The sequence below is a fragment of the Emys orbicularis genome, chromosome 4 (genome assembly GCF_028017835.1).
Source record: "Emys orbicularis isolate rEmyOrb1 chromosome 4, rEmyOrb1.hap1, whole genome shotgun sequence".
In the NCBI taxonomy this organism is placed as follows: Eukaryota; Metazoa; Chordata; order Testudines; family Emydidae; genus Emys; species Emys orbicularis.
The window spans coordinates 50,905,695-50,929,373 of NC_088686.1; the positions used below are offsets into that span (position 1 = coordinate 50,905,695).

Here is a 23,679-nt window from a genome sequence, read left to right on the forward strand (position 1 = left end):
TCGTAGATACACTAAGCTGACGGGAACCTGCTGATATTCAGCCCAAAAAAAAGTCTTGGAAGGCTTGCAGGATGTATTGTGTCGGAAGTTTTGATTACGAAAGGAATACATTGGTGACTGAAAAATGTGAAAAGTCTCCCACCCTATTGGCTTTAAAACAGCATTCATTCATTCATTCCAGTATTAGAATTATCCTTGGGAGAGCAGGAGTCTGGAAAGATCCACTCATCCTGATCTTTTGTCTCAGAGCCCACGATATTGTTCACAGATGCTTCAGAAATCCCTGAGTCATCTTTGTTAGTTACCCTCTTTGTTGATTCATACTTCAGTTCCTCTTTCCGTTTATCATTAGCACATTAAACCAGTTTGAAGATTTTGAAACAATCATGAATTTGTAATACTTTTTATATGTAGATGCATATTTCTTGTGTATAGGTTTATTTTTGCAAGTCCCATGAAGAAATCAAAGAGTGTATCCTTCTAGAATCCTAGCCAGGATATTACTTTAGCTGTGGTTCTCCTCCCCTCCCCCCCCAACACCTTTTTATTTATTTATTTATTTTTTGTTTAAAAACAATTTAAAAGTTGAATATAACATAAACAGAGAAAAGAGATTGTCATAAACTACTGTAGTGAAATTTATTAAATTTTAGGTGGAATACAAAGAAATAGTACATAGACGATTTGAATGTTTTGTGCAGGAGCTGTTCAGTATTGTGATTTTTGGTAGGTGCCCTGAGATGGAAACCAGAAGTAATAGTCGGAACTTCTGAAGTTAGGTTTTTGTCTTTGTGTTCCATAAGTAGGGCAGTATTTCTTGATCTTCATATGCACTGGGTTTCATATTTTATTGCTGAGTAGTATGGTTCTTGATATCCTTCATCCAAGCTGACTCGAAGGGGGAGAGACTGGATTTCCATTGCAGAGTAATGCTGCATTTGATAAGAAGTCCCAGATAGAAGAATCTACTTTTTTATTCCTTTGAAGAGATTTTTTTTTCAAAATAGATTTTATTAATATATTGTTTAATATATGAAAATAAGCTACCCTTTAGCTTAATTTTTTTTTTTTTTTTTTTTGTATTTTTACAACTTTTTTATACGTGGGGTTCTTCTTTGACCATTTTGGGATGCCAGATTTTGCAAAGCAAACGATGCTAGAAATTTGAATTTGAGATCCTTTTGGTTAGCAAAAAACTGCAGCTTGTAATCATCTTTTAAGATGACTTGGAATTGACTGTAGTAGATGATTTAGAAAAGCTTAGCTAGAAACATGCATTGGATGAGCATTAAGGAGATTGTGCAAAGACTGTGTGTAGTATTTCCACACTGTAACAAAGAAGAAACTTTGCCCAAATATGGAATGAAAAGTTTAATCCTCTAGCTCATGTAGGTTAGAGAAAAATGTAAAGTGGATAAAATTAACTAGTATGAATACTCTACTTACAGAGTAAGAATGCTAGCAAGCTGTGAAAGTACATGTAAATAAGCAATTTATATATATAATTAGCCACTTAAATATTTCTTTTGGCTGTCAATTTCTAGTGTAGTGCATTGTCAAGGTGCCTGGTATTTCAGGTATATTTCAAATGATAGTTCATTATAATAAATGATATATGACTAATTTCCTTCGGGAGTAAGAGGTGTGCAGAATGTGTTGAGGGTAATAAAGATAACCTGCCACTGTGCATATGACAAGCTGAGCACTAAATTATTTAGCACTGCTTTGTGCTACCGATTTGCTACTTGATATATCATTTTACAATACAGTATTGCTGCTGCATAGAAAAAAATGCATGTTCAGCAGTCTTAATGACCTCTGGAAAGGATCATTTGTTTTGGAGTTTAAGATATGACACTTGCTCAAAGAATATTTTTGTATGTTATAGATACAAAATTCCTTACTAAATCATATATTTTTGCTTATAAAACCTATGTGACATTCCTGTAGGATAACAAGTATATATTTAGAATTGGTTTTTATTAAATTTGTTTTTAATTATGTTTGGGGGGGGGGGGTGTTAGACCCAAAATATAGTTTTTTGAAGGACTGGTGCAGCAAAGAATCTGGATGCAATTTGTATTGAATTTATTTCTTATTAATTAACTTGTAAAAATAAATTGTCATATTAATTAACAGGAATTAAAAAAAACACATCTCTGACGTTTCTTTAAGAATAAAATTAAGTCCCTATATATTGTGGATAGATATATTAACAGAGTAATGCACTAGGCCTGTATGTGAAATGGGGTTTATATCCATATAGGGCATAAATTAACATGACTTTTAATCTCTGTTTTTATCCCATGATTTTTAGTGCCTGATCAGTGAACTTTACTATAGATTACAAAATTTGTCACCATTGGGCATCATTTTTTCAGTAGATGCTCAACAAGGTACCGGAATTTCAAAATATAGTTGTAGGTGAACTGATAGCTTTGTGAGCAAGCTTACCTGGCGTATTTTGTACTATATCTGGCTTTAATCAGCATGTTATATTAGTACTATCAGTCTCTTACTTCCATGAGCATAAATATCACCAAGTGCAGCCAAATAAAATATTTAATAATGTGTGTATCCATGTGCATTGGTTACTCTTTTACTCTGAAAATTAGTGTTGATATCAGTAAGCTAAGATTGAAATGTGGTATGATTTCTCTTTTTTAGGAGTTCAGTCTTCTGATTCAGTCACTCGAGATTGATGAGGAGAACCCTGATTAGCTACAGCTCTGGGTGTCTTAATCTGTAGTCGTTGAGGAGAGAGATTTCAAGGAATGGAGTTGGCTCACAGTTTACTGCTTAATGAAGAGGCATATAACCAGCTTGGTGAATTTCAGAAGGCAGAGTTCATTTTTGAATGGTTGAGATTTTTGGAAAAACTTTTACCAGTGACTAGCAGGGTAAGTATAATATAATTGGAAAGAAATAACATTCCTTAGAGAGAACTATTTTTCTCCATATTCCTTACTCCTTATACTAGGTGTTTTATAGCTAGGGTTAATTTTAAAGATATACTTGGATGATGATAATATTTTAGATCTTCTACATAATGTTCTTACTGAATTTCAAGCAAACACAACTTTTTAAAAAATTGCTGAGAATTTATGTCCTCTTCTAGTAAAACAACTCTTTGAATCTGGTGAAAAAAATATTTCACAAGATTTCATATTTTACAGGTTTGCTGAATAATTTTTTAGACAGCCTTATAGGTTTAAATGAACAGCCTTTTTGTATTCTTTGTATTTCTGTATATCTGTAGTGTTTTTTTTTTTTTTTTTAAATCAAAACAGTGTGAGAGCTGCTGCTTTTCTGTTTTATCTCCTGTACATACACAGAAAAAAAGTTGAGTTAAAAGTCTGTTTAGTGGCCATGTGATAGAATAAACACTACTATTGCTACTGTTTAGGCAGTAGATCAATGGTGGTAATCCTTGAGCTGGAGAGCCTCTTCATCAATAAAAGTAGTTGGAGAAATAACCACAATGTGGTGATATGATTGTTGCTTCATGTCCTTGCATCAGAATGTCAGCACATCATGGCATAATTATTTTGTGGCTCTCTGGAGCTCCATCTAACACATTTCCTCTGTGGTTCCCCTTTTCTTATTGAATGATAGAAGAGTTGGGGAGGGATCCTGCCAACTCTGGCTACTTGGCTCAGTATTGTCTTGTGTGTTTTAGCTGAGATGGGAATGCCCATATGATATATACTTTGTTTGCTCTGCCTAAGATTAGGCTAAACACAAAGATCTCTGACAGAAACATAGGATACCTGAGAACTTTGTGCTGGGTCCCAAATGCGGCATGTGGCTCCAAAGCCAAAGGGTATATACTTCGCTGATCTAGCTTACTAGTAAATTGATCTAGATAGTAGTCACTTAGGAACTGGGGTAACTATGTTGGAAAATTGTAAAGTGTTTTGACAGTTGCCAATTACAATTTCTCACTCTTTAAAAGAGAAAATATACAAACTGAGATTTCCTTTAACCTCAACACTGTAGTCTAATAGAGGAAAATATTTTCATTAAATTCTGATATTTTTAATTACTCTAATGTTTTTTTCCCAGTGTACATTTTCAATAGTTGTTTTTCTGCAAAGGTGCACTGTTTGTGTGTTCTCTTATGCATTATCTTATCTTTTTAAAGAGAGATGGTGAATGACACACAACCAATAAGAAGAAATTACAGTTTTGTGTCAGAAGGATACAGCTGCTCTGATGCTGTTGAAAATATTCCTGGGAATAATACTAGAGAAAAGTGTAGATGTAAGAATCTATAACTGGCTCACATATTTCAGACTGTCTTCCATTTAGTGGAAAAGCCCAGGAAAAAAATTGACTTTATACATTGAGAATGTCAAACTAGCTGAAACAAAGCAATCTGGGGAGAAGTTAAAGATAATCATGCTTTAATTTAACTGGTTACTAACTTTATTTCCAGGCTGATGTAAGGGAAAAACAGAAGAAACTGGCTGAACAACTAATATCTTTGTTAAATGGTTCACCAGGCCCTCCTACCCGAAGGCTCATAGCCAAGAACCTAGCTATACTTTATAGTATTGGAGACACTTTCTCTGTTTACCAGACAGTTGACAAATGCAATGAACTAATTCGGAGCAAAGATGATTCACCAAGTTATCTACCCACAAAACTGTAAGTAAAACCCCCCCCCCAAACTAGTAATAAGAATAACTGTCTTTTTATATCACATCTTGCTAACCTTCAAAGACTTCTGAGCATTAAAAATAAAGACTAAACTAACATGAACATTGAAAGCTAATTCAAATTACACTCCTGCATATCAGAAGCATAGCAATTTTATTTTTGATGTTTCATATGCTTCCTTTAGGATGGAATGGTGAATGACTTAGTTATTTTGTAACTTTTGATGTGCCACTTCAATGTGATTTCTATCTTTGCAATTTTTGGATAAAAATCTCAGCTCTACCTTCTACATACAGCAGATCAATATTTCACCATAGAAATAGACCATGAAGGCACAGTCAACTTGAAATATCTCCCTTTTTTCCCCTTTTTTCAGAAGAAGCTTCTTGCTGTTCTCATAAACATGATTTCAGAATATTTAGGTTAGGCAAATAGAGAGAGCATTGTTAGGAACCTCAGAGGTAACAAACTAAGCTAGGCAATTGGACAACCTAACAGCCAATAACATTGTGCTTGTCTACATTGAATCTTAATAGGTGTAACAAGGAACAAGAGTTCTAAGTTAACTGTAGCCACTTAGGGTATGTCTACACAGCAACTAGACGCCTGTGAATAGCCTGTGCCAGCTGACTTGGGCTGCAAGGCTGTTTCATTGCTGTGTAGACTTCCAGGCTTCTGCTGGAGCTGGAGCTCTGGGACCCTCCTACCTCGCAGGGTCATAGAGCCTGGACTCTGGCCCAAGCCCAGAAGTCTACACAGCAATGAAACCGCCTCTCAGCCTGAGCCCCGCGAGCCCAAGATGATTGGCACACGCCAGCCACAGATATCTTATTGCTGTGTAGACATACCCTTAAAGAAAACACCCTGGGGCATATCTATGTGGGGATGCTCAGGAAAGTTAATCTGAATTAACTGAAGGTGTGAATTTAAAATGCATTAACCCCTGTGAGGATACTCTACTACTGTAGAATCTACTTAATTGAGATGACCTGTTGTGCAACTTTACTAGTTATATGATTAAGTCCTCTGTAGAACTTTTAAGCTCCACAGGGTCCATAGTCATCAGGCCATAGGTATATTCCACATATATTGTGGCTACTCCTGAGCTAACCTATGTAACAAGGACCGAAGCCTTTGAGCTTCTGACCTTAGAAACACCTTTCCTTAAAAGCTCTATAGTGGTTTCCTTGGACAATCCAGGGGTGTTCATTGAGAGAGACTGCATCTTGTATCTTAATGAAATGGTATGGTAGTCTCCAGTTAGCATCTCTCTTTATCATTAGCAGTTGGTGGTAATATGTTAATTCACTATGAACCCCATTACATAGGTGTTTCATTTAAGACAAAAATAATATATTCATCTTAAAATGCATTTCATTGTTTTGTTTAAGTATACACAGTTGACTGATTTGGAATGTGACAGTTTTAGGTTAGCATTTTCAAAGGGGCCTAAGGTAGTTGGGTGCCCAGTTCCACTTGAATTTCAATGGGAGCTGAGTGCCTAACTGCCTTAGGCTCCATTGAAAATTCTCACTTTATTTAGTAATGGCTGTATGTGAAGGTGTGTGGTGTGTTTTTTTTTAGCACTTCACACTTACTTACAAAAAAAGATGATTGGCAATGTTGTGCTGCTCAATTAATTGTCACAGATGCTTTAGGTGCTCTTTTCTTGCGGCTAGAATTGCGGTGCAATTTTAAGTGTATTGAACGTGGCTTTTTAGATGACATCTCCAAGTACAAATTTTGGGGAGGAATTTGAGAGGAAAGTCTTAAAAGATACTGAAATGAAGGGGAAGTTCAATGGGACAAAAGGGAGTGGGGAATGTTAAAGGGACAAAAACCAGCACAGAATGCTTAAGAAAATACCTATTAAGCATTCTAAATATTATAGATTATATACTGTAAATGTACAGGTTTATTTGGAAGGTTACAGCTTTTTATTATTGCTTGCAATGTAACAGTTTAAGAAAGATTTTCACAATAAGATTGTCATGAGAAGTTGGTACTGTCTGGACTTAAGAGCATCAAATATAGAAAAGAAATGCCTGCAATTAGGGGAGGGAAGCAGCCCTACCCTGGAGGCAGGCAAAGGAGCTTCATATATTCTTTACTCATGACTCTTCTGGGTTGTTGCATTTGTGCACAAGAGGAGCTAGTATTTTTACTGAATATATTCCATTGAGAAATTCTGCTAATAGCAGTGAATTAGTAGGCAACACATTGCTAGAAACTTTTGATTCCTAGGGGCCTATTCACATAACTTGTATTTATGTGAGTGATAGGGTAGTAAAATTACTTGTGTGAGTAAAGATTGCAAATGGGGCCATTATATTAAGACTTAGTTCTTAGTGAAATTTTTGTTAACTTCCTCCCTACAATTAAAATTTGAAGGGTATAGGTTTGGTGTTTCTTGACGTTAGAGTAGGTTCTTGCATCCATCAAACAAGCATTCATACAGGACGACATTACCACTGTACTTTTTATGCCCAGCCAAATCATGGACAAAATTTAAATCTAATCTGTCAGTCTGTAAATTGCTCTAATAAGTTAATCAAGCAATAATGAAGTGGCCTTTGAAGAAACAAAGATGAGAAATGGGAATTTTTCTTACTGTATTTTTGTCATTAGGGAATGACTGTTAATCTTAGTTTAAATGAGTTATTCTGAGAATGTTTTAACTCCCATATTGCTGAACTTTGTGTTTCCCAATTTAATGGAAGTATAATATTAGTTGAATGGATTTTTGGAGAATGTGCAATATTAATACATATTCAGTAGGGCTGGTTGAATAGCAAGACAAATGTGTAAAATATATTGTTTGATTAATTTTGTTGATATTCATCAAAATTATTTGACTAATTAATTATAAATCAGTCAATACCCCAAAAAAGTTTTAATTAAGAAATCATTGTAAGGAAAAACCCACTACTTATATTTTTTTAATACTGTATATGAATATTCAGTGCTTAACAATTTTTGCTTTTGCTAACTGGAGTGCTTGAAAGAAGACAGTATATCAAGTCCACTTATTACTTATTTAACCCTGAAATAAACTAATTTTGGAGTGTGTGTGTGTGTGTGTGTGTTTTGTTTTTTGTTTTGGAAGGGGTAGTGTGTTCATATTTTCATTTGTTTCTTTCTGTTCCCTCATCAAATACTGGAGTAGTTTAGTACTTTGAATTCTGGTACTTACATATTTAATACCTTTGGTGCAAGTGTGTGCCACACTTTTCAAAGACTCATTTTTTCTCTCTGATGTATTTCAGTAATTCATATGTATTACAGGACATTTCTGGGAAGTTGTAACACCCAACTTTTAGACTTGAATTTAAAAAAAAATTGAAATAGATCAGCTGATTACTTCAGTCCTTCAGCCTCTCCTCTGTTGTTGCATTCATCTTAACAAGTTTGGATCTGCTTTGTTTTAGTGCTGCAGTGGTATGCTTGGGATATTTGTACAAAAAACTGGGGAGAATCTTGGGAAACAGCTTTACTGATACTGTAGGAAATGTGCTTAAAGCAATGAAGAATGCAGAGGTAAGGAACCACAAGTTTAAAATATGTTTGCAGGTAAAATTAATAGATTGTGTTTACTCTTAGTAGTGTGAAGAACAATGAATGGGACAAGGTGACTGGTATAAATAAATCATGAAGTTGCTGTAGATCATAATGCCATATAGAAGCACCATCTGCAAATCCAAAAGAATTGTTAGAGAATTTAACTGTAATATATCAATTGAGAAGGATGAATCACAATTATTGACAGTCCCCTTCATGAATGATCTTGATAAAATACAGTTTTGTATCAATCGTAAAACAGCTACTCAATTACGCTTTTTATTCCAAAGCTCACTTTATAAAACTATCTTGAATTTTAATATGTATGTTAATCCTTTCCAGTAGAATTTAGAAGAATAGTTCTTTTCTTTTGGTTACAAAGGTGTAGAACAAATTACCTGCTTTAATTCACCTTAACATGAATAGAGCTCTAAAAATAAAAGTACCAATATATTGCAAACATGTTTAAATAATCTGTATTTTCTTTTTTAGGGTTGTTAGTGTTGAAAAATAATATTTACATTTTCTTCTTTTTGTTTTATCAGTCTCAAGGTCGTTATGAGATCATGCTTAGTTTGCAAAATATACTGAATGGCTTAGGAGCTGCTGCTACCCCATGTCACAGAGATATTTACAAAGCTGCTCGATCATGCTTAACAGATCGCTCTATGGCAGTTCGCTGTGCTGCTGCTAAGGTAAAGTGGCCCATTAACTAACTGTTTTTAGTAATTAATCTTCCTAAATATATCTGTTTAAATAGATGATAAAGAAAAATTAATTTTGCTGCCTAAAAACACAGAAAAGGTTTGCTTATAATATGCATAATTTTTAATTGGTAAAATGTAAATCTATTCTAAAATTGTGTTTCTAGCAAACAAAAAAATGCCCCCCAAAAAATAACTCTGGAATTTTAGCACCTAGCAACAATATTGGCACCTAATTTTGTTTTCTATGTGTCTGAAGTTATGTAGGGTTACCATTCGTCCGGATTCCCCGGACATGTCCGGATTTTTGAGCTAAAAATAGCGTCTGGGGGGAATTTGTAAATGTCCGGACTTCTCCTTCCCCTCCCCCCCCCCCCCCATGCAGAGCGGCTAACAGGGCAGCCGGCCGGATGGTGCCACTTACATGAGGCTCCGACAGCCAGAGAGAGCCCCTCCTCCGCTTTCCCTGCAGCTGAGATCACTCCCTCCCTCCCTGCATTCGCAGATCGCCTCCGGCAGTCTGGAGCTCCTCCCCCGCTCCTCCTCCCCTGCCAGCCAGCCTGCCGGGATGAACGGCTCAGGCCGTTCCTGAGCAAGTTCACAGAGACATTAGGCGAAGGCCAACAACAAGGGGGCCAGGGGGTCGGAGAAGGGGCAGGGAGGTTTTGGATGGGGCAGTCAAGAGACGGGGGGGGGTCGGGAGTTCGGGGGGGGCTTTCTGGGGGAGGGTGTGGATAAGGTTTTGGGCAGTCAGGGTACAGGTAGGGGGTAGGGTCCTGGGGGGCAGTTAGGGGGGGTCTTAGGAGGGGGCAGTCAGGGGACAAGGAGCGAGGGGGGGGTTGGGAGTTCTGGGAGGGGCTGTCAGGGGGCAGGAGTGGGGAGAGGGATCGGAGCAGTCAATGGGACAGGGAGCAGAGGGGTTTAGATGGGTCGGGAGTTCTGGGGGGGGCTGTCAGGGGGTGGGGAGTGGTTGGATGGGGCGTGGGAGTCCCAGGGGTCTGTCTGGGGGTGGGGGTGTGGATAAGGGTTGGAGCAGTCAGGGTACAGGTAGGGGGTAGGGTCCTAGGGGGCCAATTAGGATGGGGGTAGGGTCTCAGGAGGGGGCAGTCAGGGGACAAGAGGCAGGGAGGCTTAGGTAGGGGGTGGAGTCCTTGGGGGCAGTTAGGGGCAGGGGTCCCAGGAGGGGGCAGTCAGGGGACAAGGAGCGGGGGGGAGGGTTGGGGGTTCTGAGGGGGGCGGGAAGTGGGAGGGGCGGGGCTAGGGCAGGACAGGGGCGGGGCTAGGGCGGGGCTCCTCCCGTCCTCTTTTTTGCTTGCTGAAATATGGTAACCCTAAAGTTATGCAAGGTAAGGTTATTACTTCCAAATGTGATTTAAGATGTTATCATATGTCTCACACAAACTGTTACACCCAGAACAATGAGTAAGTTTAGATTACTTGCATTATCTGTTCAGACATTGTCCTGGCAGTAAATAGTCAGATCTCTTTGATGTCAAGGACTGTACGTATTTTTATGAAATCCTCTTATCTTCTATGTATTATCTTGCAAGCTAAAAATTGTATCAAATGCCTAAATGCTTTTACACAATATCAGAATATTTATGGTCAATATATTTTTCTCTCCCCCCCTCCATCCCTTTCTGTCTAGTGTCTTCTTGAACTTCAGAAGGAGGCAGTTTTTATGTGGAGCACAGGTCTGGATAGCGTTGCAACCCTATGTTTTAAATCATTTGATGGTTCCAATTACGATGTGCGGATAGCAGTTTCAAAGCTTTTAGGCACAGTGTTGGCTAGAGCTGTGACATGTAAACAGGCAACAGGTAAAGCATATGTTTTGTTTTTCAGTAAGAATTTAGCAAACCTATCTTAGTTCTAAAAGTCATATATAATCCATAAAATGCAAACACCAGATACTTTGTTTAAACAAACTATTCATACCACTCTTTTTTGCTGAATTTTACAGCATTTTATAATGGTGATGTAGCCCTGTGTTTTTAGTTGGATCATCTACCTTTGTGTTAAAAAAACCCCACATTTGGGGGAAAATTTACTTGGAAATACTACTGTATATACTCGTTCATAAGCCGAATATTTTTGGTAAAAAAGTGACGCATCAAAGAGCGGGGGTCGGCTTATAAACGGTCTACACCAAATTTTGGTGATTTTAAACTCTATGGAATATCTAATACATTGTTGTTTTGTTTACCTGGAGCATCTGCAGGCATGGAGCCCCTCAGCTCCCTGTGACTGCAGTTCACCGTTCCCAGCCAATGGGAGCTGCGGGAAGTGGCACGCCGTTAGATGGGAATGTCAAACTGCAGACACTGGGAGCTGAGGAGCTCCGTGCCTGCAGACGCTCCAAGTAAACAAAACGTCCTGACCCACCAGCAGCTTACCCTGACGGGCCGGGAGCCAAAGTTTGCCAACCCCTGAAATATAGGGTCGGCTTATGAAAGGGTCATATAGTTTTTGCTATTTTTACCTAACCATCTTGGGGGATCGGCTTATAAACTAATGGGCTAATGAACGAGTATATACGGTATTTAGTTCCATAGGCATATCTACTCCTCAGAGTGTGAAGGGATTTTCAGCTACGTGAAGGTGGAATGTGGCTTTGTAAGGGCACAAAGCCCCAGGATCTGTGGGGAAGACTGGTTATATAACCCCAAAGATTTTGAGGACATCAACTCAGAGTGCCTGTCCTTCAAACTCATTGGTAGCATGTTCCTTATATACAAGCTGCACTGACAGTGACAAGTGGCAACAACTGCATGTTCAACCTTTTTTGCTTCTTGAATGGTAGAAGTTCTAGAGAGTTACTGCTCCTCTGTGTAGTGTTTAACATGGGATTGATTTTTTTTCATTGGTTTGCCAGGGCACAACATTGCCTAGAATGGCTTGTTGCTGTATCTTTTCCTTTTCAGCTAGCCATGCCACCTGAAATCAAACATAGTCCCAACTGTGTAGTTGACTGAGTCTTAGTCACACAGAACTCCCAGCTGTGTTCATGCGGAGAACCTCTTGCCCTCTGAGGAAGGGCTAGGGATCACAGATGTCTTCCCTCTTTCTCCTCCCTCTCCCCCCAGAACTTCAGTTTTACCAGTCAGATATGGCAGTGCAGCTGAGGAGCACTCTTATTGGGGACCGTGTCCATAGTATGTAAGCTAAAGCAAGTCATTATGGTTTTCATTGTTGCCCAGCCCATTAAATTATATGTAACAATAATTGAATTAAAGTTTTCCTAAAACAAAAAACGTTTTCTTGACTTTTGAGGAATTTTAAATAGAGATGATATAAATGGAACGTGAAATTTTTTAGGGAGCATGTATCTGTTTCAACGGAGTATGGTACAAGCTGATTGTTGAATTAGTTCACTTAAGAGGCAGTATCAGTGGCTTCAGTGTTTTCAACCCAGATTCCAAATGTAGGATTCTGTAATCTGATCACTGAGCCACATACAATGTTAAGTAATATTCCTATAATAAAGCATCCGCACAGTTAAAGCTTTATCAGTTTATTCCAACAAATTCACATTTAAATCCTCAAAATCTTTCCAGATGGAAGGTCTATGAGGAAAAGGTGATAAAATTCATAGCTGGTATTAGTATACAAGCAAACTAATCATCAGTCCCATCAGTTCAAGAGGTAATTGTAATAGATCCTCATTCAGTTCTTCATGGTGTTCTGTGTTTGCCTTTGCATCCATCATGTTGTTGTTTTTTTGATTGTTGATAATGTGTTATGTTAGAAGAATGAAATATTTAAATTGATCCTATACTCACTGAATGTAACAGGATAGAGAGCTGAATACATGAGCCCACACTCTGACCTACACTCTTGACTTCACAAAAGGCCTTAAGTGTCATGAGTTAGGGTAGGAGAGTAGCCAGGGAAATTATGAGAGAACTTGATTTTAATTAAGACTAAATTAGAAGCTTTCAGTATTTTGGAACTGGGTGTTTTTATATATTCACTCTCCCTTCTCAACAAGCTTATTTATGGATTATTTGACTGCTAAATATCATGTTAAAGAGAACAACTAAGTTAAAGAAAACTACCATATTTTTTTCAGTTTCAAAAAAATTAATGTCTTTTGTAATGTACTCATTCTACAGATAATGTCTATTTGCCTTATTTTCTTCTTTACCCCTTATGGACAGTGTGGTCATAACTACCTAATCTTAGCACTTTAGCGATGGGTGCCTGAGAAAGATAGGTAGATCTTTGTCAGAAATGTCAGGGTTAGTCACCTATTCCCTTCCCTGTTAGTGTTTTCATTTTTCAGTTTAATATTAGCTTAAGACACTTAATGCCCTAAAATTCTTATCAAGTATATGAGAGAGAGAAAATGAATTTTTGTGCTCTTGGCCTTACCATCTGTTTTGTCATGAAATTAAATCCCACAGTTCATCTCTCTCTCTCTCTCAGGAGGCCTGCTGTTTCACTTTTAGCATTAAATTTTTCTTTTGAATGAATATGAGAATTCTAATGGAAGAAAAGTTGTAGGAGAGATGTTAGATGGCCGCTCTTGCAGCGTGGAACCGCCTAGAATCATAGAATATCAGGATTGGAAGGGACCTCAGGAGGTCATCTAGTCCAACCCCCTGCTCAAAGCAGGACCAATCCCCCCCATATGTACTGTAAGCCTTCATAGAAACCCACCCCACTCAACCCCAGATCAGCCAACACTTGGATTATTAGCCTTGTTGCTTTGATACGTGTTGCCACATGGCGGTGAGCACCAGTGGGCTAGGTGCGTCAGCAGAGCAAAGGAAACAGTGATTCAGATGTATGCTTCCTAAGGCCCTGCTCTTTGAAGTCCTATCTGACTTGTGTTTTGCGTGTATGCCTCAAAGTGTATCTTTAATAAAATCAGACACAGAATATGAAGGTATTTAATAATTCCCACCATCAGTAGTGATCTGTAGTGACAAATTTAAGGTAAGGTGATTTTGTTGTTTGCAGACCCTGATGCACTAAAATGTTAACATCTTGATTTGATTAATATTTAAGAACAAGTGGTTTCTACTGTGCTATTTTCAGAAAAATTGAGCAGCAAAATGTTTATCTTGAAGCAGTTCTGGATTTAGGATGGCAGTACTTCCATGTATTTCTAGATCATATTCATCAAAAGGACTCTGAATCCGCAGAGCTTTGATTCTGGTTCTGTTATGAAATTTTGCTTTCAATATTTGGATTTACTAATGTATTTGGGAAAGATTAATTGGTATTCATCACAATTTTTTTAAAGATGCAAAGAAGTTGAAACTTCCCTTTACAGAGGTTTTATTTTTATTTATTTATTTATTTTTAAAAAAATACATTTATGCTTAGCGTCAGCCCGGCAAAATGTTCGCAAAATTTCTCTGGATGAAGCCATGGAACTACTAGGAACAGGCTTTCTGCGTGGGAGTTCTGGATTTCTCCGAGCCAGTGGTGATATACTGAAAGGAATCAGTTCAGTCAGCAGAGATATTAGAGTTGGAGTTACTCAGGTTTGCATTATATTATATTTTATTTTTCTAATATTGCTGTGCATATTTTTAAAAAGCTGTTAGTTTTGTTGTTTTGTGTACTTATTTACTGTTTGTGACAATAAGTATGAAATAAGATTTTAGTGTACCATAGTATGATCCATATCTTGAATTATACTGAAATTAATAGTACACAACAAAAATTACATGAATGTTGATGACTCATCTCCTAAGGGATCTCTGTATTTTAGTTGAATTCCAAATATAACTTTCTATTTACTATTTTTGGAAATTGTTAGGAGTAAATTTGTATGTGTTAAAGCTACAACTAATATAACTTACTGAGTGTTTTGGAGTCCTTTCCTCCAAGTATAATTTTTACATTTAAAATTTGAGGAATACATTATTTTATGTTCTTGTGGCTTTTTTTTATTATTTTTAAGAATTTTAAATTGGAATCTGTCTCCTGATGTATAGTGAAATATGCATTCTCATAGTGCTAGTATTAGAGAACATTCAAAATGTTCTCTTGCTTTCTCTATTAATTTGGCTCATACTCAAGTTGAAAAAGTGGTTCTGCTCTGAGAAGTGATTGTAAGAAAGGCAGCATCTTATTCATTACATCTGATCGTTGTAGGTAAACAGGGTCATTGCTGTTTGCTATAGTAACAAAAATAAGATTTTACTTTTCTACTACTTCTAGCCCTGCAGACCTAGCGCTGCTCAGAGGACGTGAGCTGGATTCTATTCTATTTCTTGTGTATCATAAACAGAATTATTTTCACACAGCTATATTTAGTGGTCCTTAATCAAGCAATACTCCCATTCCCTTCAATAAGAGGTTATTGGCGCTTTCTTACTGGTGCAGTCATTTGCCTGTTATGAACAGTGTGGTCATAATTACCTGATCTTAGCACTTTAGTGATGCGTGCCTGGGAAAAGATAGGTAGAGCTTTGTCAGAAATGTCAAGGTTAGTCACCTGTTGCTTTCCCTGTTACTGTTTTCATTTTTCAGTCAATATTCAATCAGTTATTCCCACTAACTGCTGCTAAGAATGTCCTGAGGAATCTGAAAGACTACACTCTTTCCAAGCCTCCTACCCTTCTGAAGGGAGGGCCTTGGATAGATGAGTCCGTTTTCTACTCCCATCAACTCAAAGTCAGGACCTTTTTAATCTTGTGTCACCTCCACTATGGGGGACACAGTTCAAAACATTGGCAGCTGTACTTCCTCTGTCAAATCTCTTGTCTGAGGGTCATAGAAAGGGGTTAATAAGCTATACGTTGTTGTATTTTGATGGCCAGGTTGTGGAGTTGGGTTGTGGATTTAATACCTGCACACACATCTCACACATCATCCTTGGAGCATATCAGTTAAGAGGAGATCCTTGGAAATTACGGGATCTTTGATAACCCTTAAACTCGTGAGAAATAAGGGGGGAGGGGAGTAGAATTCAGGGAGAAGTTGATCCCTATTTACTGTTTTTGTTACATGGCTCCGGGATGATTTACAGAGACATGAGCAAGAGGGATGGTGCTTCTGATGGTAAATAGAAGATTCAGGGGCCAGAGCATAAGGCGCACCATGTTAAAAGTAATTCTTGAAAAAGCTTTTAAATTTAAAGTCTAGCACACTTTTTTTTAAAATGTGAAAGTAGTGAATCAAGACTAAGGTCTGGTCTACTCACAGACTAGTATAGTTAAAGCTGTACAATATCTTTGTGAAGATAAAACCTAAGTAATTCTGTGTAAAAGTGTTCATAAATTACAAAGTTGTAGAATACTTGCATTTTACAATGTGTAATAATAAAAGTATAGATTATAAACTATTGAAAATTGGAGCACTTCAGAAATAACTCTTAAAATACTGGAAAATGTTTTGTATTCAAGAATATTTAGTATTTTTAGAGCACATAGCAGTTTTTTGTGTACACACAGTAAACTGTACTTTGACTTGCCTAGTAAATGTTCTTGATAAATACAGACCTCCTTACAAATTCAACACAATATGTTTGCTCAGTGAGTTGAGTTCATCATATATAATTTACAGATTGAGGAGAGGTTGGAATACCTTGAGATGAATTTTGAGGGCTATTAAAGTTATTGTCTGACAGTGCTGCAATGTGTGTTTATATATTTGTCAACAATAATTTAGGAAATTGTCAGTCATCTTATTACCACACTGCCACTCCATGTTATCTTAATCCTACAGTTCCCATATCTGTTCTGCTGTTCTTGTTGTCATAAAATATATATTATATTTTTGCCACAGTCCAGTGAAAACTTTCCTTAAGTTGTGGCATTCCCACTACACTATTGTTTTTTTATCCTTCCCTTAAAGTCTATCCCCATATCTAACTTAATCTATACTAATACCCGTGAAAAACTTTTAAGTGGTTTCGTTTGACTTTCATGTTTTTTAGACATCTGGCATATGGATTGAAGCCATTTACAATATTTGCCTTGCCTTTCTAAAATTGAGGAAAATTCGTCTTTACATTTAAATGTGACTGTTTTGTTTTACTAAACAAAGTGCTTTTGAATGCCTCAAGGAATATATTTTTGATTGGCTGTGCAGCACTTACTACAAATCGAGTTGTGTGGCCAAAGTCCTAGACATTACGTATATTCAGTACAAAGTCCCTAGTCTTTAGTATTTGTACTACAATAACACTAGTATCAAATTGGGATCAGGGCCCCGTAATACTCAGTGCTGTACAAACATAAAATAAGACAGTTCCTGCCTGAAAGAGCTTGAAGTTGAGAACTGATGTTATAAATGCATGGTGCAGATGTTTATTAAACACAGGTAGTATTTTTTTCTCCTGACACCCAAATTTCAAGAGACATATTTCAGTAGCATTAAATAACCCTCTAAATTTGTGCCCAAAATTATACCAATAAGTTTGTGTGCAAATTTTTGCAAGCCCAGACTTGTATTTTTATGTGCAAACAGAATGTAGACACTTGTGTGAGCATGTTTTGCATATGGATCTTTGTGTCCTTTGTTTAAAAATATAACCCTGAAGATTTTAAATTGCTCTTTTTAAATGTAAAAAGAACTTTAACAATTGAGACTTCACATCCAACATAGATTTAAGAAAACATTTGTGTTTTGTGGTTACTTAGAGGGTTATAACTCATATAAGTTCCACATCCTGAGCATTCAAAGAAATTCTCTTGAACATGCACATCTGAATGATTCTGTTTAATCCCCATTACCAAAAAAACTTTAAGAATTGATGCCCATACTTACTATAACTGCTGTACAGTAGATATTGAAACAATTTAAAATTGTGATGATAAATTATCTCATATTTAGAATTAAAAGGTCTATGGTTTAGTGGTTAGTATGTAGAATTAGGAATAGGGAGATGTGTTCTAATCCTAGCGGTATTATTGATATACATACTCACAATTTATGAAAATAAAATTGTTGACTCTGCATTTTTTTACATTCAAAAGGAAAGGAAATATAGCAGATATAAGTGGAAGTAGGTTGTTACAGTAAATGTAGAAATTGTTTTCAATTCATCCCATTTGCCCCATCTTTCCTCAAATAGTCCAGTTGTTATAATAATACAGACAGTTAATTGCTCCCTTTATCTTAATTTATTCTGGTTAACCATGTTTCTGTAGTTGGTGTTTGATTTTGCAAACATACTGATGAAATTGATTTCATCTGCCATTGTTTTACTATGAGACCTTGGACAAGTTCATTTAGCTGCCCTATTCCTCATTTTTCCCATCTGTAAAATGGAGATAATACAATGGTGTGTTGTGAGGCTTAATTAATATCTGCCAAGTGCTTTTAGATTGGAGGAAGAAAAGCAATATAGAAGTACAAACTAATATACTCTTTTTAGTTAGGGTTTTCCTTCTCTGCATCCTCAGGTAAAATGATGGGAAACCTGCATACTGACAAACTATAGTACTTAACAAATTACAGCATAGAAAGGAAGTTGTTATAATCAGACATGAGGCAAAATATGCATGGGTTATTGCTATTTTTATAGTGAACACTGTTAATTGCAAACTCTTGTTGTTGAATTTCATTCAGATATACTCACATTTTTATGTGCTCGCTTTTCATGGTGATGGCAAATATGTGCATATAAAACATACACTTGTTAAGCATTTGTAAAGAACTATATTATGCAGCAAGATAAATAATCTTGTGGTGATTAGATTTGTAAAGTAGCTCTGCATTCTTTCTTTTGGTTGTTTGCGACATCTGTAGCCTTTGTATGGGTCCTCTGTTGCAAGACAAAAAACTAAAATTCATTAAAATGAAGAGCTGTGCCTGGTGGTTGCAAATATTCCCTAAATCTAGGCCAGCAGAAACAAAATTCTCTTAGGGATATGGGTTATAGTTTTGTAACACTGTGGTTCTTAAAATGCATTCATACATTAAATTTGGGCTCCATGTGCAGAATGTTAAATAGCTGGAAGCTGTTGTTCAGGGAGGTCAAACACAATGTTTTACATAACAAGTGCCTGTTCAGGGTAAACTGGCACTTCTCACACACTGAAATGAAATAAAATAGACAAGCATCTTGAATTAACTTGCAGTTAGACCAGACTCAGTGCTCCTGGTACAGTGTTAATTGAAAGTAATTTTTAAACACTATTGCCTAAATTGACAGATAAAATAACCTACATCAGAAAGGCAAAAGAACTTCCAACTAAATTAAAACTGAGAACATACACAAAATTGTCCTATAAAGGAGATTAAATATGGTTTCTGTAGAGAATGTGCTTACAGACGTAACAGCAAGCCAACATATAGTGCGGGGTGATATTAAGCATTTACATGGATCTGTAAATGTAAATGGTAATTTTCCAGATGACTTTATTCTAAATATTACTTTCTTCAAATCTTTTTCAGGCATATGTGGTATTTGTCTCCACATTAGGAGGACAGTGGCTTGAAAGGAATTTCTCTGCCTTACTTTCCCATATTTTAGATCTAGTGTCTCAGTCTCACCCTAAAGCTATTCAGACTCAGATGGATGCTATCTGCTGTCGCCGTTGTATTTCATTTATCCTTCGAGCTACAGTAGGAGGTCTTCTTGGAGAAAAAGCCCAAATTGCAGCTGCCAAAGAGATTTGTCAAGCCATCTGGAAGCTGAAGAAAGTTGTGGGTATGGGAATAACAAGATTATCTGTTTGTGGGGGAGGTTGGCTTTTTAAACCAGTGCTAAAATGATTGTTTGCCTACACTAATCCTAAAGATTCTGCAGAAATAGAACTTCTACTTCTGGTTTATTACCATAATAATGTAGAGAAACGGTTTTTGTTTGTTTTGTTTTTTCAGGTAGTTTTATTGATATAAAATAAAAAAAGCTTCTTACATTTGTCACATAGCAGAATGATTTTTAACAGTAAAACACAGATAACAGAATAGATCAAATAAATTTAAACTGTAATTGATACAAATGGGGCCAGATTCTCTTTCCCTGCTCCAGCTATTTCATACTACTCAGGTGGTGCAAAATGACAGATCCTGGCCCAACTAGCCATCTGCAAATTCCCTGGGCGTAAGGGAGATTTTAGATGGCGTAACGTCTGTGCCTGGCTCCTATGCCAACTACTTCTATAGCATTGGGGTTGTGGTGAGGGGACTAGAGCATGCCTTTGCTGTGCCAATTCTCAACTGGTGTATAGTCCTATATTTTACTGCTGGTTAAATCTGTAGTGTCCTAAAATAAAATTTAGTTGACTAACTCTAAATTTTGCTGTGTATGTGCTCCTAGCTTTGCTGCCTTATAGGCTTAGCTGTCTTGCACATCTCTTACTTTTTTTAAAGTGCCATATAATGAAGGTAATCAAACCTGGCACCCATCCCATGTCAAAATATGGCCCGTTCCAATCCCATGGGTTTAGTTGAAAATAGAATGGTTCTTGGTTGCTACCATTCATTGTCACCTGCTAAATTGACAATGTGGTGTTTTTTGTTTTATGATTGTTTTCTACTCTTCCCACCCACCCGCTACTTACCCTTGAACTAAATAATATCCTTTTCTGTGGCAACTTGATTGAGGTATGGAAAGTCTCAACTAAGTCCCATTGAAAATCCTAAATCTTATGTGAGACAATTAATGATAGAAGAATATTTCTAATGTAGCTACCATATCATTGCATTCCTTTATTCTGTCTCTTTGTATTTTATTATTATTTTATTTTAATGTGCAATGATTTCACAGTTTTTAATGTGTTACCAGATGTTGTAATGAGTGACGGTAACTTGGAAACTCGGATTGGTACAACAGATGTAACAGCAAGCCAACATGTTCTTGAGTGTGCATTACACGAACTTGGAAGTCTCATACATGGTTTAGGCACGACTGCTGCACCATTGCTACAAGATTCCAGTACAGGTAATGGATTTGTCTGCAAAATATGTTCCTTGAGATTTTTTTGCAAATTTAATTGCAACAGTGTGTTCTTATTTTTGCAGAATATTCAGGCTAACGTATGGAAAGATAGGAACACAGAGAAGATATAACACATAGGAAATATATGAACAAATTGGAGAGAGTCCAGTAGAGAGCAACAAAAATGATAGATGGTTAGGAAAACCTGACCTATAGGAAAGGTTGAAAAAAGTTGACGTGTTTAGTCTTGAGAAAAGAAGACCTGAGAGGGGACCTGATATGTCTTCAAATACATTAAGGGCTGTTATAGAGAGAACAGTGATCAATTGTTCTCCATCTCCACTGAAGATAGGACAAGAAGTAATGGGCTTAATCTGGAACAAGGGAGATTTAGGTTAGATATTTGTAACTAAGAGTAGTTAAGCTCTGGAACATGCTTCCAAGGGAGGTTATTGACTCCGCATCACTGGAGGTTTTAAGAACAGGTTGGACAACTCCCTGTCAATGATAGTCTAGGTTTATTTGGTCCTGCATCAGCTCAGGGGGCTGGACTTGAGGACCTCCCTTCCATCCCTACATTTCTATGATTCTGTGATTCTATATCAGAAATGCACTCCTTTTTTAAATGTGTAACTTCTGTTGCATTCAGGCTCTTGAAAATTATTGGTGCTTCATACACTGGATCTCTAAAATCTATCAATTTCTCCTTCTGAAGCCTTTGGTTCTCTCCCCCATTGACCACTGCAACCTCCTTTCTGCTGTGCCAGCTTATCATCTTGACCCATTCAGTCTGTTCAGAACACTGCTACTAATATCATCTAGCTGTGTGGCTGCTCTGATTGCAGTTACGTTCTTCAGATCCTTGCTGAAGAGACTTTTTCTCTGTGAAGTTCAAGCTCATCAAGCTCATCATCACCTTCAAGCCTCTGCATAACTCCATCTCAGCTTTGCTCTCATTTCCTCCTGTGCTGTTTGTGACCCTCCCTCCTGACCAGTCCCTTTTGTAACCTTTTCCCATTTTCCTCCTCTTTGCTTAAACTCCCTCTCTCTTCATGCATCAGATAAGAAAAAACGTGAAAAGTTGGTTATTTTTATCCTAAAATGTGCTGCTTGTATAAAGCCTTTCAAAGACTATCACCCAAACATCTCTGCACCACCTCCTGCCTGTACTGTTACACAATGTACTTTTTATCTGTACTCTGAGTATCAGATTGAAAGTATATACTACTTAGGGTAAGAGTTGTCTTTTTAGTTCAGTGTCACACACACTGTGCAATGTGCTCAGTAAATATATTTGACCAAAGTTAAATAACTAAAAATTTCTATTCTCTTATGTTTTCATTTTAGTGAGTGGTCTGTCCTATTTTGCTTTATTGATTTAAAAATCATTACTCCAGATCTGTTGTTATATATTTTACCTCCAATCATGCAGTTGATCTGTGCAGGTGGACATTGGTATCTATGCAGAGCTGTATTGGTATCCATCCATTATAGGCCTCATCCATGTATTGTTATTCATGCAGAGACACTGGTCTGCCTGCATGGATTTACTTGCTGGGTCAGGCCTGTAATTACTTACCAAGGGGCTTTGTAGACATTTCATGTTTGCTTAATGTATTAGAACAATGGTACAAATAGGATGACATTGATAAGAAATGTTGAGTTTGATATTGCAGTCTGGGTTGATAATTTAGTGTTATCTCAGTGCTCCTGGAAAAATTACACATACAGAAGCATAGTATATTTAGTGCTTTTGTCCAAAGAAGTAATTGTGTATTTGTAAATGTAATACTGGACTAGATAGGCCATAAAGAAGCTATCAGGATTTTATATCATTGTCGCTATAGACCAGTATGACGTGGAGGGGATGTGTTAAACAGAAACCACACTAAGTAGGAATAACGTTTCATGTTTCAATCAACTTTGTTTCTCAGTAAGGAATAGGCATTGAACTAATTGAAGTACATGCAATTATGATCTAGTGTAGTGAAGCACTTACCTATGTTTTCACTGAATTTATGTTTGTATTCAAGAAAATATAATCTAGGTAGGTTTATCTGTCTAGGTTCTTATGTAGTGCCCATTACTGTCGCTCAAGGTACACATTTAAAGTGTATACATAAGGCATGTTTCTCTTTCTCCCCTTTCCCTCCGCGCCCCCATCCCCTTCCAGGCAGCAGGGGCAACTGGTCTCTGGTGGTTTTTATTTTCTTATACTTTATTTTTTTGTGGTGTTATGTGGAAAAGCTAAATCAAAAGTGAGTTTTTGCTTTTAACTCTCAAAGCTCTGAGGTTGGGGGTCCTTCTCCTCTCTTGGGAATGTGTTCCAAATTTTGGAGCCAATTGCTCAGCAAATTCTTTCTCTTCCTCAAACACTTTTTGGGTTGATAGTTCCATGGAATGTAGCTGTCATGGAAGTTCAGGATGAAGCAAGGTGAAGCAGTCTGTCTGGTACCTGGGGAAAGTCTCAAAGAGGATTTAAACATTGTGTTTAATCCAGTCCTTTACAGAGAGCCAGGGAAGAGAACAGACAGCTGGATTGTTGTGGTTTTAGTTGTTGAACAGAAGGACTATGTTTTGAAACAATTGTAGCTATAGCTTTTGAAGTCAGCTGCTTCATACTTAATATGATCATTCTTGAAGGTCACAAGTGCATGGATCACTGCTGCCAAGTCTGAATCTTATAAAAGGAGGTGTAATATTCTTGCTGTCTGTAGATGGAAATGGGCATTCTTTTGCAGCTTTGGCTGTTTTGGTATCCATTAGCAGTGTACAGTCTAGATATACACCATGGCTGCAGGTTGTCTTAATGACCAGGGTGGTGTTTCAAAAAACCTTGACCGCTTTGTAAGTTTTTTCCTCTCTCCAACAGCACCACTTCAATCTTTCCAGAATTTAGTTTCA

At 37.1% G+C, this 23,679-nt stretch overlaps 1 protein-coding gene across 1 annotated transcript in view; it reads left to right on the forward strand.

Moving 5' to 3' along the window:
• The first annotated feature begins 2,774 nt into the window (after positions 1–2,774).
• HEATR5A (HEAT repeat containing 5A) overlaps positions 2,775–23,679 on the forward strand; it is a 111,437-nt gene continuing 90,532 nt past the window's right edge. The window contains exons 1-8 of the mRNA XM_065402944.1: positions 2,775–2,900; positions 4,439–4,650; positions 8,091–8,199; positions 8,766–8,915; positions 10,573–10,744; positions 14,259–14,419; positions 19,287–19,542; positions 20,623–20,778. Of these exons, the coding sequence (XP_065259016.1) occupies positions 2,775–2,900; positions 4,439–4,650; positions 8,091–8,199; positions 8,766–8,915; positions 10,573–10,744; positions 14,259–14,419; positions 19,287–19,542; positions 20,623–20,778 (1,342 nt within the window). The remainder of the gene's footprint in view (positions 2,901–4,438; positions 4,651–8,090; positions 8,200–8,765; positions 8,916–10,572; positions 10,745–14,258; positions 14,420–19,286; positions 19,543–20,622; positions 20,779–23,679) is intronic.